General features: G+C 30.9%; 1 protein-coding gene, 1 long non-coding RNA gene and 1 pseudogene across 9 annotated transcripts in view; 2 read left to right on the top strand and 1 right to left on the bottom strand.

Moving 5' to 3' along the window:
* LOC18096653 (receptor like protein 21) overlaps positions 1-5,681 on the bottom strand; it is a 101,332-nt gene extending 95,651 nt beyond the window's left edge. The window contains exons 1-8 of one of the 8 annotated variants that reach the window (XM_052450944.1): positions 5,209-5,676; positions 4,957-5,106; positions 4,685-4,831; positions 3,853-3,999; positions 2,772-2,930; positions 2,359-2,508; positions 1,610-2,266; positions 925-1,143 (exon numbers count right to left, since the gene is read on the bottom strand). In XM_052450944.1, coding sequence (XP_052306904.1) covers positions 1,061-1,143; positions 1,610-2,266; positions 2,359-2,508; positions 2,772-2,930; positions 3,853-3,999; positions 4,685-4,831; positions 4,957-5,106; positions 5,209-5,569 — 1,854 coding nt within the window. In that variant the 5' untranslated portion in view covers positions 5,570-5,676 and the 3' untranslated portion in view covers positions 925-1,060. Of the gene's footprint in view, positions 1-117; positions 2,267-2,358; positions 2,509-2,771; positions 2,931-3,852; positions 4,000-4,684; positions 4,832-4,956; positions 5,107-5,208 lie in introns of those variants that run through there. The other 7 variants (XM_052450940.1, XM_052450941.1, XM_052450945.1 and 4 more) reach the window with 7 other exon arrangements.
* The window catches only part of LOC18096659 (mediator of RNA polymerase II transcription subunit 15a-like), a 99,777-nt pseudogene that overhangs the window by 8,740 nt on the left and 72,413 nt on the right, over positions 1-18,624 (top strand).
* The window catches only part of LOC127905037 (uncharacterized), a 98,928-nt gene that overhangs the window by 7,891 nt on the left and 72,413 nt on the right, over positions 1-18,624 (top strand). The gene's annotated exons all lie outside the window — the stretch shown is intronic.

An 18,624-nucleotide genomic window follows, 5' to 3' on the forward strand; every position in this document is an offset into this window, starting at 1 on the left:
AGAAGTCCGACAAATATATTTGATGTAGAGACAGTACACTACAGAATTAAGCACCCAATAGCTAAACAAACAATCATGACAAACTAGGAACGACCGTCTCCCTGGTAACAAATTCACCTTCTGAAGTTGGAGAACTTGCGAAAACTAGCCACCACAAAATAGTAGCAAGTATCTATGCAGTCTTCAATGAAGTACAACCACCTGCGTCGCCAATATGGATTGATGTAGAGAACTATTGCAATCGTCATCACCACAACTGTGTAACATACACCAAAACTGATGTAGAAAAAGTCAATGTCTATGAAACCATCATCTCCTTGTTCATCATCAGGCACTAGCTGAGATGACACTGCTTCCTCACTACAATTGTTTCGCAATGGAGGTCCACACAAGAAAGGATTTCCTTCGTAACAACTTTCATCGAAGGTCCCAAATTGAAATTTTCTCTCAGGTGTCTTACCTGACAAGTTATTGTGCGCCACACTAAAAACTTCTAGCATGGTAATTTCAGTAAGTTGTGGAGGGATGACACCATTCAAGTTGTTGTAAGAAAGATCCAAACTCTCAATCTGCTTTAGGTTTGAGAATGTTGCAGGGACAGATCCAGTGAGATTGTTGTGTGATAAGTTTAATGATAGTAACTCACTTAAGTTTCCAAATTCTGGTGGGATTGCTTCTACGAAGTTGTTATTGGAGAGATCAATACCAGACATGTAGCCGAGAATCTTCCCCTTGTAACAATAATACATATTTTTAGTTGTAAATTCTATCACTTCTGTAAAGTTAACCATAAAATCCTTTCTCAAGCTGTACATACTATTAACTAGTGGTGGACCCATTGTTTCATAATAAGCTCTTTCTATGGACCATGATCCAAAATCAACATTGAGATCCACAAACGCTTTCTGGGAACTTGCCATGAAAGTAAGATTGCCCAAACATGATGGTATTGGACCAGAGAGCTGGTTTTCTGAAACATCCAAAATGCTTAACTGTTCTAACAAGCATAACTGAACAGGGAGCTCACCATCAAAGTGATTAGCCTTTAGAAGAAGAACACTCAATGATGAAAGATTGCCAATCCAATTTGGAATGGAGCCGGTGAAGCTGTTATCTCGAAGATCCATCGTAACCAGGGAAGAGCTGTTATAAAATCCATATGTTAATGGACCACTCAATCTATTTTTGGATAGATGCACATGGGTTATTTGTGGTGGACTAAAACAAGATGGTATATATCCAGACAAGTTGTTCTCAGAAAGGTCCAAATACTCAAGGTGGCCAAGCTTACAAAAGTCTCTATGGATCGGACCCTTAAAATGATTTTTGGACAAATTAATTACTCTAAGGTCCGTAGAATTGACGAACCACCTTGGAAGCATGCCTGAAAATTGATTGTAACTCAAATCCAATACAATCCACTTTTTCCACCCATATAATGGAAAATCTGATATCTGACCCCAAAAGTTGTTACCACCCAAATTGTTGTTTGACAGGTTGAGAAACAATAATGTTGTTAGTTGTCCTAGTTTTATTGTGGACAATTGATTGTTGGATAAATCTAACATTTCCAAAGAGCTAATATTTCCTAAACAAGAAGGAATACAACCTGTGAATCCATTCTTAGCCATCATTAAGGTTTGTAGATTTGGAAAGATCAAACAAATATCTTTTGGAATTTGACCGCTCATGTTGTTGTTTGATATATCTAATTCGGTCATATTTGGATATGGGTGATCTTGCAACTGCAAAGTACCAACAAAGGAGTTCTCGCTCAGATATAATTGCTCCAATCGTGTATTGTTCTTAAGCAACCACGATGGAAACATTCCGGTGATGTTGTTGTGGGAGAGATCAAGGAGTCTTAAGTGGTATTGGTAATAGAGGAAGTTGGGAATTTCTACATTGAGTGCTTCTGTCGTTTTTGACAAGCTAAAAAAGACTAGTTGGAACTTTGGAATCAAATCATGAAAGGCAGCAGGTTCTGCTACTAGTCTGTTGTTCTCACTAGAGAAGAACTTGAGGCTTGAGTGGTTCAAAAAAGGCTTCATTGAAGTGGGAACTTCAAAGAGGTTATTTGATAGTGAGAGGAATACAAGGGATATGAGGTTGGTAAGGGGACTAGAGGCAATATTTCCAGTAATTTGGTTTTCAGAAACATCTAATAGTTGTAAAGATAACAAGTTTCCCATACAATCTGGGAGTGAACCTCCTAAATTATTTCCAGAGATATCTAACTGCTTCAGATTCTTCAATTCACACCAACCTGTATAATTTATCTCGAAACAGTAAAAAATAGTGTTGAAAGAATCTTTTATTGATGATGCAATTATAGGCGGATGGAAGTTGTTAATTTACCTTGAGCGGGTAGGGTGCCATGGAGGTCACATCCACCAACAGACAAGACTTGAAGAGCAGGCAATGCTCCAATATTCTGGAGAAAGTTTATTGGGAGAGAAGTACGATCTAGATGCAATTCTTCAAGGGTGCTAGAATTGAAGAAAGTCCCTGTGAAAAAAAAAAAAAGAAGAGATATGAAGAAAATAATGGTGGTGCAGAATAGCCATGTGCCATTATTATTAATTAAGATTTTAAGAAACTAAACTATGACTGCAGGAAGTCCAGCTTCCTTAAACCTATGATGTGTAGAATTGAAAACAGGCAATCAAGTAAGTAGTGAAATTAAATGTTATCTTGATCGAGTTTTTAAACAACAAATTGCCTGAAAAATCCAGAGATTTCAAAAGGTATTGTAAATAACAGAACTTTACCATTGACAGTCGTCGATCCTGTCAACTCATTATATGATAAATTTAAAGACTTGAGAGAAGAAAATCCACGCAGATGTGATAAAATGCTGTCGTTGAATATATTATGGCTCAGGTCCAGGTTCTCGAGTTTCCTCAAATGTGATGATATGATCTCAAAACCTGCAAGAGTAAGTCGTTAAAGTCGTTATATAAAATATCATTCTAATTTTGATCTTATTGGAAATATTACTAAACAATTTTTAAATATCATGAAGGCATATTTAATATATTATATAAAATATTACGAAACAATTTTTAATCATTCTAATTTTGATCTTATTGGAAAAAAAAAACAATTTTTGGATATAAAGTCGATAAAGATGGAAGCTAAGTTATGATAGACTTACAAAACAAGATAAAGAAACTTATAATTAAGATCTCATCGGTAATTAAAACAAGAATAATAATCGATCCTAGATAGCAACATATTGTCCAAATATTTCACCATAAAATCATCCTCCACCACAGAATAATATTCTGATTAAAAAAAGGTCCAAAATAACATAAACCCATTAAAAAGAGAGGAAATAATAAATGGCTATAAAACAGTCGAGAGTTTTTCTCATAAAGAAATTGGCAGTCTCTCGTTGGCTGTCTAGTGATTTGTATTGGATATTTCTCTAAGTTTTAACAATTACAATTTTCTTAATTATAATATTCTAGAAGAGAGCTTCTTATTATGTTATTCAAAACCCATTCAAACTCAAATGCATTAAAAAAAAAAAAACTTAGAGTTGTGTTCGTCTAAGTACCTCAAGACAGAAAAAACATATATAAAAATATATTTATTTAAAAAGATAAATATAAAATATATATTTATAGGAGAGTTTTGAAGTGAACTTCTGATTGCTAATTTAATCTAAATATTACAACACTTTTGGCATAAAAGGGCCAAAATAAGAATAAAATATATGCCTCTTGGACCTCATTCCAAGTGCCTCTTTACGTAGATATAAAGTCCTCATTTTTGTTGATAAATAAACAATATAATTAAGAGAATGTCATGTTAAGCATTTAGGTAGGTAGAAACTGTGTATTATACCTGATCCTGTCAACTCATTGTAGGACAGATCCAAAGACTTGAGGGATGAAAATCCAGTTAGAGATGGAAAAATGCTATCGTTGAATTGATTCTCCCATAGATGAAGGTTCTCCAGCTTTTTCAACCTTGATGACAAGACTTTGAAACCTGCATGATGTTCCTCAATAGCATATTGGAAGGAAATAATTAAATGCGTAGAAAAAAATGATATGAGAAGGAGAAAAGAAAAGGTTTCGAAGCTAAATAATTAAAAGGTTAACATAGAAGCTACCTCCTGATCCAGCTGTCAACCCATCGGTAATTAAAACAAGAATAATAATCGTTAAATATCATTCTAATAATAATAATCGTTAAATATCATTCTAATAATAATAATCTGTAAGTTGAAATCCGTTCGTAACTTAATTCCTCTATCTATTTAGTTAGTAAGATTAGTTGTCACTAATTTAGTAATTATAATTTGTTCCTAACTTAATTCCTCTGTTTTCTAGCAAGTACTTTCCCTATTTTATCCATAGCATTAAAGAATTATAAACTTTTTCACGTTTTATTTCTCAAAGTCCAAATATTTCACCATAAAATCACCCATCACCATTCACCACAGAATAGGAGAGTTTTGAAGTGAACTTCTGATTGCTAATTTAATCTAAATATTACAACACTTTTGGCATAAAAGGGCCAAAATAAGAATAAAATATATGCCTCTTGAACCTAATTCCAAGTGCCTCTTTAGGTAGATATAAAGTCGTCCTCATTTTTGTTGATAAAGAAACAATATAATTAAGAGAATGTCATGTGAAGCATTTAGGTAGGTAGAAACTGTATATTATACCTGATCCTGTCAGCTGATTGAACGATAGATCCAAAGACTTGAGGGATGAAAATCCAGTTAGAGATGGACAAATGCTATCGTTGAATTGATTCCCCCATAGATGAAGGTTCTCCAGCTTTTTCAACCTTGATGACAAGACTTTGAAACCTGCATGATGTTTCTCAATAGCATATTGGAAGGAAATAAACGCATAGAAAAAACATGATATGAGAAGGAGAAAAGAAAAGGTTTCAAAGCTAAATAAATAACTAAAAGGTTACCATAGAAGCTACCTGATCCAGCTGTCAACCAATTGTCTGATAGATCCAAAGACTTGAGAGTGGAAAGGTTACCATTGAAACATGACAAAATGCTTTTATCATTAGTAAATTGGTTAACACGTAGGTCAAGATTGCTCAGTTTTGATGATAGGACTTCGAAGCCTGGAAGAGAATCATCAAAGCAAGATAATTGACATTAAACACCAACCAACCAACCTTCATTTATTTTATGATTATAATTAAGTGCAGAAACATTGAACTTACCTTCATTCTCCATGCAACCAACCAATCTAGTATATCCCAAATCAAGACTTTGCAATTCTTTGAAAGGCTGAAACAAAGATGCGTTGAGAACCCAATCGCCCAAGCTATAATCCCTTGCTTCACTAAGAGAGAGTTGGATCACTCGCTTTGTAGTGTTATCACACTCGATTTCAGGCCACTCACAACAATTACTACTGTCCACCCAATGTCTCAAGGAAATGCCATCTGGGTCGATCAAAGATTGGATCTCCAAGAGACCAATCCTCTCTTCCTCCAAACACCCATAACAACGACCAGACCATTCGCCAATCAAAGTCAATAATGCTAGCAACATCCAAGCCCCCATTCTTTTCATCATCATCTTAGATAATTCTATGAACTACTACGTAGAATATTGTTGTTTGTTATGTGTCTTTGGGCAACCATAGAGGTCCTATTTATACTACAATTTTGGCCATTTCCATGATTTTATCTGCATATCTTATGCAGGTTCTATGTTTTGAGATTTGAATATTAATTTATTTCTTTTTGGAATATTCTTGGATTCGAATATTATTTTATTTTACTGTTTAGCACTTATTCTATTTGCATTTAATTATATTTTGGTTACTAATTATCCAATTTTAAAAAAATAAAAAATAAAAATTGTTGCAGTACTTCAACATTTTTATCGATATTTATATGTGATTTCACGTAAAATCTTTTCAAATTTATAATTGTACTTCTCTCGTTATAATTTAGAATCATTTAGGACCCTACTTGCATGGTTTCATCACTATCATATATATATATATATATAATTAAATACATAAATTATCAATAATAATAAACTTGGAATAATTATAAATCTTATTCTTGTGGATTGTGTGGCTACAGTATTATATACAAAAACTTCAAATATATATATATATAAAAGAATGCTAAAAGTGACATTCTCTTGGGTGACCACCACAAGCCCATCTAAAACACACAAGCTGCATTTGAGGGTCTAGTTGCTGTGGTCAATCGTGTGACTTGTTCCGCCCCCGTCCCGGGTTCGACCCTCTATGTACACCCCTGTCACCCCCGCGGTGCCTTACCTGCTCCTGGGCTTGCAGGATGTCCAGGGGGCCGTGGGGAATAGTCGTGGTGCGCGTAAGCTGGCCCGAACACCCCACGTAAATCAAAAAAAAAAAAACACACAAGCCATATAAAAATCACACGACAGCCAATTACCTTATCTTGTGAGAAAAAAGATTTAAAAAAAAAAAGCATTTTCTAGGGTGTGCAATGACAGACAATCTTTCTCGTTATGACATTCAATGCTCTGTTAGAAGATGCTCTTCTCATGGGGAGCAAAAATCAGTAGCCTCCCATGGAATCCTCATAAACCTTTCTGTGTGCTCTTCTAAGATATTAAAAATGTCAAACATACATCAATAATAAGAAAAACAATAAAAAAAGAAAGCTATACAAATGGAGCTTCCAACAAAAAGACATGGGAAGTTCGAGGGAAAAAATGATTAGTTAATTCAAAACAACAGCAGTAAGTAATAATTGCAAAACACGATACCGAAACCAAATTGAAAAGTGAGCAAAATACAAAACTGGTTACATGTATCAAAAGGAACTGGATCCAATTTCTCCACCACTGTATGCAGTGGCGGAGGGAGGGGGGGTGGCAGGGGCTGGGGCCCCTGCAAGAAAATGCTCCTTCCTTATAAATATTTATAATTTTAATAAAAATAACTGAATTTTTTTCTTTGCCCCCTCTAATTTATAATTTGCCCCCCCTAACTATTTTTTCTTGCTCCGCCCCTGACTGTATGTCCCTTTTGTTCAGTCTATGTTTGGTGCAATCACCTAAAGCTAGATACAAAAACAGCGCCTTACTCTACAAGTAGCTTATCAAAATATATGTTGTAAATTGCAAACACGTGCTAACAATAAATTGTGGGCAGAGGATTTGCTTCGATCCCAGAGGCCATTGAGGATATTCGTCAAGGAAAGGCTCACCCTCTTGATTTATTATTTAATTTTCTGGGTCTAGCTAGTATGCTTAGGCCTTACATCATTACTTCAAAGGCTTTAAGTTACTAATGTGTGATGATTCTCTGCAGTTAGTAATTGTTGTTGATGATGAAAATGAGGGGGGCCTTATAATGTCTGCGTCAGAGGCAACACCAGATAAAACTCCCTAAACTACTGTATGTCTCTAACAGTGAAAATATCACTATAAATGCATTTATGAGTTCGTGAGACCATTTCCATCTGCCCATTGGTCCCTAAGACCGTTGCCATCATGCATTTTTCCACGAGATGGGTTCGTGGAAATACTTTGGTTTAATTGGAAATGCTGTTATTGGTTAGAAACTTTTTAATTAAAATAAATTTGATTATTTGATTGGAAAAATCCTTAAATGTTATTAACACATGAAATCAATTTATTTTCTTAAGAAAAAAATATTGAAACCATATAGGTAATTTATTTATTTATTTTAATGAAATATTAAATAGTTTTAAATCTTGTGGTATATTGCCGTCATGCAATTTTTTTCCTCAAGATGGGTTCGACAGACAATCACCATCATGCATTTATGAGTCCCGGAGACCATTGGCATCTGTAGCGTTGCCTTTCCTCGAGACCATTTCCATCATGCATTTATGAGTTGGTGAGACCATTTCCATCTGCACATTGGTCCCTGAGACCGTTAACCATCATGCATTTTTCCATAAGATGGGTTCGTGGAAAAACTTTTGTTTAATTGGGAATTTATTGTAACCATATAAGTAATTTATTTATTTATTTATTTTAATGAAATATAAAATAGTTTTAAATCTTGTGGTATATTTCTTGTCTTTAAGAGCTATGAACTTATATCGCAAAACTTGAAAACTAATATAAAGATATCAAGTGATTATTAAGTGTGTGTATATATAATCTTTTTCAAAACAAAAAGGATTTTGATGGATATCAGGACATTGCAACAAATTATCTCGCTTAAAATCTTATCTTTTTATATGAATTTCACCTAAATACTGGCTGGAATGTTTAGGTTATATTCTAGCTATTCTGTTATGGTCAAATGATATTTTACGAGGAATCTCCTAACATATATTTATATTGCAAATTAAAATTTTAGGGTAATCAAAGTTTAGAAAACTTTGCAAGATTGCCGATGACATTTTCATAGTTTTATTCAAAATACTAATTTTGTTTTGAAATGTCATTTTTTGTGTCTTTTTCTAGATTGATTTTTTTAATTTCATTATTCAACAATAGGTTTATTGAAAATTGAGATTCATAATTTTTTTTTTTATTTGGGGTTATATGGTCTCATGACCCGGGTCACAGATTTAAAGGTTAACCCAAATTGACCCGGGTCAATCGATCCAATATGTTGTTGTTTCGATACTTTTTTAAAAAAATATGTCATCTTGAATTTTTTGAAGTAAAACTATATTTTAACCAGTCGTCCAGACAATCTTTGGACCCATCGAATCGATCGGGTTATATCGATTCAACTCTTATTTTTTTACTTATATTTGAAATTTAAATTGCATAATTTCAAGTTAGCTTATCTTGAAATTTGAATTGAAATTATATTTGTTAAAAGGTTAATGCTAGGCAGCTCATTTTCTGCCCTAATAAATCTCAAGGCCTATTTAGAATTAGGCCTGTTTGGGATTGTGGTAGCGGTTGCGGTTTAAAGTGTTTTTCGCTTAGAAATGCATCAAGATGATGTTTTTTTTATTTTTTAAAAATCATTTTTGATATCTACGCATCAAAACGATTCAAAAACACTTAAAAATATTAATTTTAAGTAAAAAAAATTTCAAAATGTTTGGGAACACGGGTTGGACCGCGTTTTCAAACATGCTCTAGTACGTAGGCATACACCCAATCCAAGCACCGTCAAATATTTTTTTATACATAGAGATGGGTTCGTTAGCTTGACATGACAGATAAAAAAATTGAAAGATGATGAAATTAAAAAAAAATTTATAATTTTATAAATTATTTTAAATAAAATAAATATCAATTAAAAGAATAAAAATCAAATCTGATAGATAAAAAATTTCAATTAAAAAATAAAAAAACAAAAGTAAATGAGGATCAAAGTTCATATAAAATTCAAATTATAAGATATAAAATTCAAAAAAAATTCAGAACAAAATAAAACCAATTTCTTTCTAAAAGATATTCAGATTAAAAGCATTATAAAAAGAATGCCTCCTTGTTTCTTCCTTTTCAACAACTTGATTAGTTTAATTAGTATCATATTGGTTCTACTTCGAAGAAAATAGAAAACATATTTAGTAATAATCATACCACCACATCATATATTATTACAATCATTACATCATCATCACTGGAACAATTACTCCTCTTACTTACATTTTCACCGCCTCAACCTCTTTACATGAAGTCACCGTAGCAATTAAATGCCTCTTGATCAATCATAATTAAATTACTCCAATAATATTTTTTTTTATTCTTTTACATGAATTCTTAATTTATTTATTTTTTAATATAGGTGGTTATGAGTTACAGAAATTGAGCAATTTGGAGCATATTAACATGAGAATTAATCGTTTCGATAACAGTATTCTATCATTTATGTTGGGGAACAAAATTGGTCTTAAGAAAGAGAACTATAAATTTATTTGATTATTTTTCCAGCATCTTTTATTGGGTTGCAATTTGATTGTATATTATGTATTCAAACTTTATTTATACAGGAAATGACCTCTTAAGATCTTCTGATAACATCAAATTATGGTGTAATAAAAAATTTTAGATAGTTTTTTTTGTTTTTTATTGTAGCAGATCAATTTTTTTTTTTTTTCTTCTTTTTTTTTCCTTTTTTTTTGTCTTGTGAGACTATTGCCATGTGTATTTTTTCCACGATATATGCCAGTGGGATGGTCCATGAGACCATTGCTATCAAGCGTTTTTTGTACGAGATGGGTCCATGAGACCATTGCCCCGTAAGCTTGGGAATGGATAATATGCTTTAATTTCAATTTAGTTTACAAAAAAATTAAATTAAATGCTTACGCATAAAAAATAAATCTCAAGTGTTAGAAGGCAAGCACCAATTAATTAATGGACAACGGACCTTAGATTAATTAATATATGACGCATCTTTCATCTCTAACTGGATTTTCATCTCTCAAGTCTTTAGATCTTTCATACAATCAGCTGACCGGATCTTTCAATAGTAAGTTACATATATATTTGTAGTTGTCTTTATCTCTTTTGTATTTCTAACTATTAACGAATTGAATATATAATAAATACCGAGTGAAAGAATAAATTTAGTTGTATAATGTGCTGAAGTTTAAATAGGCGACTTTAGAATCACAAAGAAGGCAGTGGATCACACGGGAAGACTGAAAGAATAATTAAAGTGATTTTACTAACATTGTAAAAAAAAATTGAATTGCATAAAAGTAATTAACCGACGAGTTGACCCCAAGTCAAAGTCTTCTGTTGAAAAACATGAATAAATGGTTGACGATGGCCAGCTCACTTTCCATGAAGATGATGGATGCTAGCCCTCCCTTCTATCTTTATGGAAATCACCTCTAGAAAATCATGCTTTAATTTTAAGCTTGAGAAGGGATGATATATATATATGCTTTAATTTCAACTTGTATAAAAAATAAATCTTAATGTAGTGTGTTAGAATGCAACCACCGATTCATTAATTTTAATGGCCGGTCATTTAAACTTGGGTGTTTTTTTCGGTATTAATATATATATATATATATATATATATATATATATATATATATATATATATATATATATATTCCTCAATTATCATAAAAAATTAAGAAAAAACTAATAATAAGATTAAAAATAAATGTTTTATTTATCGAAATAATTATTAAAAGTAAGGTTTACTCAAGGTATATATGGGACGATAAAAAAATAACAATAAAATCAATTTATAAAAAAAATCATAGATTTAGTTTTCCTAAATTTTAAATGTAGTGCAAAATTAGCCTTTCAAGAAATAGAGAATCTTCCTCTATGAAGGAATTAATTAGTGGGTTGGAAAAATGTCGTCTTTTGCTCTAATATTTTCTTCACTTTCTCTATAGTTTTACCATACACTAATATTGTCAGAAAATGATATATACTTCTTGTGTTATCCTTCAAGATTTCAATTGAAAATTAAGGAGGGTCGTAAAAAATTTAATTTTTATAAACATATCCTTAACTCTTATCTTCTCTAGATATGTCTGTGACTGAGCTCCATAAAGAATTCCTATTTAACATTAATCTGTCCATCAAGTTTTTGATCCCCGATAAATGAGATTTTACTCTGTAATTTTAATGCATAGCTGTCAATGACCCGAAACATGCAAATTAAAATTCAAAGTGTGAGCATTGAATTTCTTGTCAGTTTACACCTTTCTGTGGTGTTTCCTCTTTCCATTGATTGAAGAGCGTCTAAGAGGAAAAACTGGAAAGGCAAAAGTTCTGTTGTACAGTGAAAAAGAGCATGAGAAATACACAAAAACAGAGATGCATGAATCCTTCCCCACTAGCGGCTCTCGTTCATCGGATCATTGTGGTTTCAAGATTGATGCCCAATCATTGCCCTCTTTGTTCGATTCCTCAGACCTTTAGGAAACTGTATATGAGATGTTACAGAGTGACGGAGGACTTGACAAAGGGCTGGGGTGGGTGAGATGTTATGTCAAGAAATGATTTTGGAAAATTTCTTCATATTTGTTGAATAACTAAGATAGGAGTCTTGATCAAGGCAAGAACATAGGCTCTCCAAGAAGATTGACAGAAGGAGAGAAGGAAAGCTCTATATCCTTAGCACGTCAAACACTCCTTTGCACATTAGAGAAATTGTCGAGTTATTAGAGCCAAAATTAGAGGCTAGCTAGCATAAAAGAAAAACAGAGGACAGTATATACAAGACAGGGGAGGAAGTAATAAAATACATACATATACATATACATATATACATATATACATATACATATACATATATATTAAAAAGAACTTGAGTTAACGCATCAAGTCTACGACCCGGATCATGAGATCGGGATAAGCAAATTCAATGTTAAGAGAAGAAATTAAAGAAAAAACCATAAAAACATATATGATTTAACAATATTAATCAATTATTAAAATCTTTCATTTTATATATATTAAAAATAAATATTAATAACTATTATATCAATTTGTGAAAATTTGGATGCGATTAAATGTTATATATATGACATTTTTCTTAAGAATATGTTGTTCATTAAAACCAAAATTATTTAACATGATTAGATTTAATTCCCAGATGAGGGTTTAGGTCATAGATTGGCCTGATATTTGAATCAAGATTTGGGTCATAAATCAAACAAGTTAGCTTATGTTGAATGATGTTAATCCAAAATTGTATCATTTTAAAAAAAAAAATTAGAAAAAATCAAAACTGCATAGTTAAAAAAAGTAAAACTAGTTTCTAACTGAGTTAACTAAGTGGGGGGTTGATTTATCTGGTCAACTAGGCTTAATTGAGTCAACTCTCACTTGGTTTTTTCTAAACCTAAATTGGGTTAGGTTCCAAATTAAAATGTTAGGCTTGAATTAAATTTAACAACAACGCTGATTAAAACCACATTGTAGAAAAAAATTGAATTGCATAAAAGTAATTAACCGAAAACTTGTATTCCTTCTTATAAAGTTGAACCCATGTCTGTTTTTTTTTTTTTTTTGAACAAATATGAATCAAAGGTTAACACTAAGCAGCTAACTTTGAATGCCAAAGACGAATATAGAAGACTTGCTATTTTCTTTATGGAAATAACTTGTGGAAAATCATGCCTTAATTTTGATGGCGATGGCAAAATCAAAGAGTATCGTTGATAAAATGAACCACAAATGATATTATTTCTACAAGACTTCTTGTCATTATCATGACAATAAGTCTTCTCTTTTTTCTTTCTAAAAAGTTTATTTTTTGTAACACAATCAACAAGTAAAATGGATGGGAATTTGCAGTGTGAGATGGGTTTGTGAGACTTTTGCCATCTGCAATTTTTTCCACGCCAGTGAGATGGTCTATAAGACCATTGACCCGTAAGCATTTATGAGTTCGTGAGACCATTTCCATTTGCACATTGGTCCCTGAGACCGTTGCCATCATGCATTTTTTCCACGAGATGGGTTCGTGGAAATACTTTGGTTCAATTGGGAATGTTGTTATTGATTGGAAACTTTTTAATTAAAATAAATTTGATTATTTGATTGGAAGAAATCCTTAAATGTTATTAACACAAAGAAATCAATTTATTTTCTTAAGAAATAAATATTGTAACCATATAAGTAATTTATTTATTTATTTTAATGAAATATAAAATAGTTTTAAATCTTGTGGTATATTTCTTGTCTTTAAGAGCTATGAACTTATATCTCAAAACTTGAAAACTAATATAAAGATATTAAGTGATCATTGAGTGTGTGTGTGTATTTAATCCTTTTCAAAACAAAAAGGATTTTGATGGAGATCAGGACTTTGCACCAAATTATCCACGAGATGGGTCGGTGATACCATTGTCATAATGTAATTTTTCCCACGAGATGGGGCCGTACGCTTGGGGCTCTAAAAGCTATGGTTTTTAATTCACTATGTCACGTCTAGAATGGGAGGTATATTTTATTTTAATTTTAAAAATGGAATAAATTAGAAGATATTTCATCTTGTTTAGAATATTATCTCCTTACATGCATGAATTTCACCTAATTTTTCACTAGAATATTTCGGTTCTATTTCGGCCATTCTATTATGTCCAAATAATGTTTTGTTTTGCTTTTATATATAAAAAAAATATAATTTATTTTTATGATATTAATTATACCTTTCAATTCGACTATTGAATTAGACTGAAATTTTACAAGAAATCTCCTAATATGTATTTATATCGCAAATTAAAATTTTAGAGCAATTAGAGTTTAGAAAGATTTTGTGAAATTACCGTTGATATTTTCATAATTTTATTCAAATTTATAATTTTATTTTGAAATGTTATTTTTTGTGTTTTTTTTATATTGATTTTTTTTAATTTTATAATTTTATAATAAATTTATTAAAAATTAAAATTCATAATTTATTTTTATTTATTTTATTTAAAATTATTATATTCTCATTACTCAGATCACGAAAAAAAAACCTTTGCTTTAATTGGGAATGCTGTTACAAGTAATTGGACTCCGTGGGATGGGAGACCGTTGCCATCATGCATTTTTTTTCCACAGCATGGGTCCGTAAAGTCCTCTATAAAAGCTTAAACCTCCTTACTATCCTCTATATCAATTGATCAGCATTTATAAGATGGGGCTGTTCCTTCTGATGCTGATGGTTTTAGTAATGATGGTTTCTTGCAAGGATGGCTGCCTCTTGGAGTATATTGACTTGAGAATTAATTGTTTTGATAACAGTATTTTATTATTTGTGGAGTGATTTTTATTTTTTAAATCATTATATTTAGATTATAATAGAGTGAAAGAGTTAATAGGTTTAAAAGATAAGGAAAAAGCTAATATTAATTATAGTTAGGGACCAAACTGGAATTTTTACAGATTTTTAAGGGTCAAATTGTAATTTTATCAAATTGATGAAGGACCAAAATGAAAATGTCATATTCATAACTATACTGGAATTTTGCCTATAATTCTTCTTTAATTCTGTTTAGAATCTTGGATTATGCTCTAGGGACCAATCTGGAATTTTAGCAGATTTTTAAGGGTCAAATTGTAATTTTATCAAATTAAAGGACTAAAATGAAAATGTCATAAATTCATAACTATACTGGAATTTTTCTCATAATTCATCTTTAGTTCTGTCAAGAATCTAGGATTAAGCTCCAGGGACCAATCTATAATTTTTCCAAAGTTTAGGGATTAAACTGATTTTTTCACAAATTGAGGGACCAAACTGAAATTTTATCATCTTCAACCTCAAACCCAGATTTTTCACAGATCACCTACTGATATATCAATATTTCTAACTCAAATTCATAATTTAAACAAACCATAACTCAAAACCATCATTTTTACCTAAAATCTTCAAAAATCAACTAAATAACGCATTACCCCTAACAATCAACCTGCTTAGTTATTTCTTCTGCTTCTTTTTTTTTTAATAATAGTCAAGTATTATTATAGAAAGGTGCCGGAGCCAAAATTAGAGGCTATCTAGTATTAAAAAATAAAATTAAAGAAAAAAACTATAAAAACATATATGGTTTAACAATATTAATCAATTATTAAAATATTTCATTTTATATATATTAAAAATAAATATCAATAACTATTATATCAATTTGTGAATGTTTCAATTTGGATGGAATAGATGTTTTATATATGACATTTTTCTTTAAGAAACCAAAGTTATTAAACACGGTTAGATTTAATATCTAGATGAGAGTTTAGGTCATAAATTAGCCTAGTACTTAGATCAAGATTTGGGTAATAGATAGGACAAGTTAGTTTATTTACTGATGTTAATCTAAAATTGTATCATTTTAAGATTTTTTTGTAGAAAAAATCAAAACTACATAGTTAAAAAAAGTAATACTAGTTTTTGATTGAGTTAACTATGTTATGGATTGATTTATCTGGTCATTTAAGCTTGATTGGGTCAACTCTCACCTGATTTTTTCTAAACCTGAACCGGATTAAGTTCCAGATTAAATGTTAGGCTTGAATTAAATTTAATAACATTGATTAAAACCACATTGTAGAAGAAAAAAATGAATCGCATAAAAGTAATTAACCGAAAACTTGTATTTCTTCTTATAAAGTTGAACCCATGTCAGTTGTTTTTTAGGGAAAAATATGAATTAAAGGTTAAAGCTAGGCAGTTCACTTTGCACGACAATGACAGATATAGAAGACATAACGTGTGGAAAAATCATGCCTTAATTTTGATAGTGATGGCAAAATCAAAGAGTATCATTGATAAAATAACCACAAATGATATTATTTCTAAAATACTTTATGTCATTGTCATGATAATAAGTTTTCTTCTTTACAGTGTGAGATGGGTCTGTGAGACTATATACTGCCATCTGCATTTTTATTTTCCACGATAATTAATTAATTAATTGAGAAGTTGAGCTCCTTAAGAAAAGTTGTTTATGGAACTTTGTTTTCCGGAGAAAACTCCCTTAAAACCCTTGAGCACCACCTTCTCTAAAATATCTGTATTTACCATAACTCAGGGGCTCTGTATCTTTTAAAGGCGAATTAACAAGTTACAACTCAACTCTGTATCTTCTCTAGATATATCTGTGACTGTGCCTTGATGTTCTCACAACCATTAGAGGGTGTTTATGAATATAGTAGCGGTTGTTTTTCAAAATGGTTTTCATTCCAAAACATATTAAAATAATATTTTTTTTATTTTTTAAAAATTATATTTAATATCAGTATATTAAAATAATCTAAAAAAAATATTAATTTAAAATAAAAAATAAAAAATTTTTAAATATTTTAAAAAATATTTTTCAACTATAGTGTCAAACATTGGCTAAAATGGTTCGACACCAAATAAATAGAGACAAATTTTATTTTCTGTTATTCTCCGAAAGTATCTTCGTTCCTTGATAGAATTTTCTTGGAAATGATGAGCTACCACTCCCTTTTGACTTTGCTGGCCTCCCAAATAAATAAAGAATTCCGCATGATAGAATTTTCTTTGAAACGATGAGAATATTTTATAATTTTCTGGTTGACGCCAGCTGTCAGCAACTGTCTTACATTCCCTTGGCATCGTGTTCCATGCCTTTGCAAAATATTAAAGGCTCCAATGCCTCTCTCGCAATAAGATTATTTTTTTTATTTGTCCCCAAATACATGTGTCATTTATCGAAATAATTAATTTAATCACACACATAAAAAAAAATATTAAAGTTTAAATAGGCGGCTTTAGAATCAGCAAGCAGTGAATCACACGGGAAGATTGGAAGAATAATTAAAGTGATTTTACTAACACTGTAAAAAAAATTGAATTGCATAAGAGTAATTAACCGACAGGTTAACCCCAAGTCAAAGTCTTCTGTGGAAAAACATGAATAAAAGGTTGACGTAAGACCATTGCTATCAAGCGTTTTTTCTACGAGATGGTCCGTTCCACCATTTCCCCTCAAGCTTGAGAAGGTATGATATATATATATATATGCTTTAATTTCAACTTGTATAAAAAATAAATCTTAATGTAGTGTGTTAGAATGCAACCACCGATTAATTAATTTTAATGGCTGGTCATTTAAACTTGGGTTTTTTTTCGGTATTAATATATATATTCCTCAATTATCATAAAAAATTAAGAAAAAACTAATAATAAGATTAAAAATAAATGTTTTATTTATCGAAATAATTATTAAAAGTAAGGTTTACTCAAGGTATATATGGGACGATAAAAAAATAACAATAAAATCAATTTATAAAAAAAATCATAGATTTAGTTTTCCTCTTTGAAGGAATTAATTAGTGGGTTGGAAAAATGTCGTCTTTTGCTCTAATATTTTCTTCACTTTCTCTATAGTTTTACCATACACTAATATTGTCAGAAAATGATACATACTTCTTGTGTTATCCTTCAAGAATTCAATTGAAAAGGAGGGTTGTAAAAAATTTAATTTTTATAAACATACCCTTAACTTAATTTGGATGTTAATTTGGATGTGGATAATTGTTTGCAATATATTTACATCCAATATAAACAATTCATCAATGATCAAGTAGGCAGTGGTTAGCTAAAATATTGAATATACTTACTCTCTTTGTTTTTTGGCCATGCAGTTCCACCATTGTATGTTATTTTTGTTTAGTTAAAAACACCAAAAAATATTAATTTAAAGTAAAGAAAATAAAAATAAATTAATCTTTTAAAAAATATTTTTGAAACATAAAAACAAACCATGCTAAAAAACATAGGAACATTTACACAAAACAATTTTTTTTTTCAAAAAAAATAAAAATAGAATAATATACAAATGGAGCTTCCAACAAATAGAAACTTTTTAATTAAAATAAATTTGATTATTTGATTGGAAAAACCCTTAAATGTTATTAACACATGAAATCAATTTATTCTCTTAAGAAAAAAATAGTTTTAAATCTTGTGGTATATTGCCGTCATGCATTTATGATTCCATGAGACCATTGTCATCTGCACTTTGGTCCCCTATAGCGTTGCTTTTCCTCAGGAGACCATTTCCATGATGCATTTATGAGTCCAGCTGTCCAGGAGACCATTTCCATGATGCATTTATGAGTTGGTGAGACCATTTCCATCTGCACATTGGTCCCTGAGACCGTTGCCATCATGCATTTTTCCTCGAGGAGAGGCCGTGAGACGTCCACTTCCAACCATCATGCATTTTTTCCACGAGATGAGGCCGTACGTT

This window comes from Populus trichocarpa, chromosome 3 (genome assembly GCF_000002775.5).
Source record: "Populus trichocarpa isolate Nisqually-1 chromosome 3, P.trichocarpa_v4.1, whole genome shotgun sequence".
NCBI classification, from domain to species: Eukaryota; Viridiplantae; Streptophyta; class Magnoliopsida; order Malpighiales; family Salicaceae; genus Populus; species Populus trichocarpa.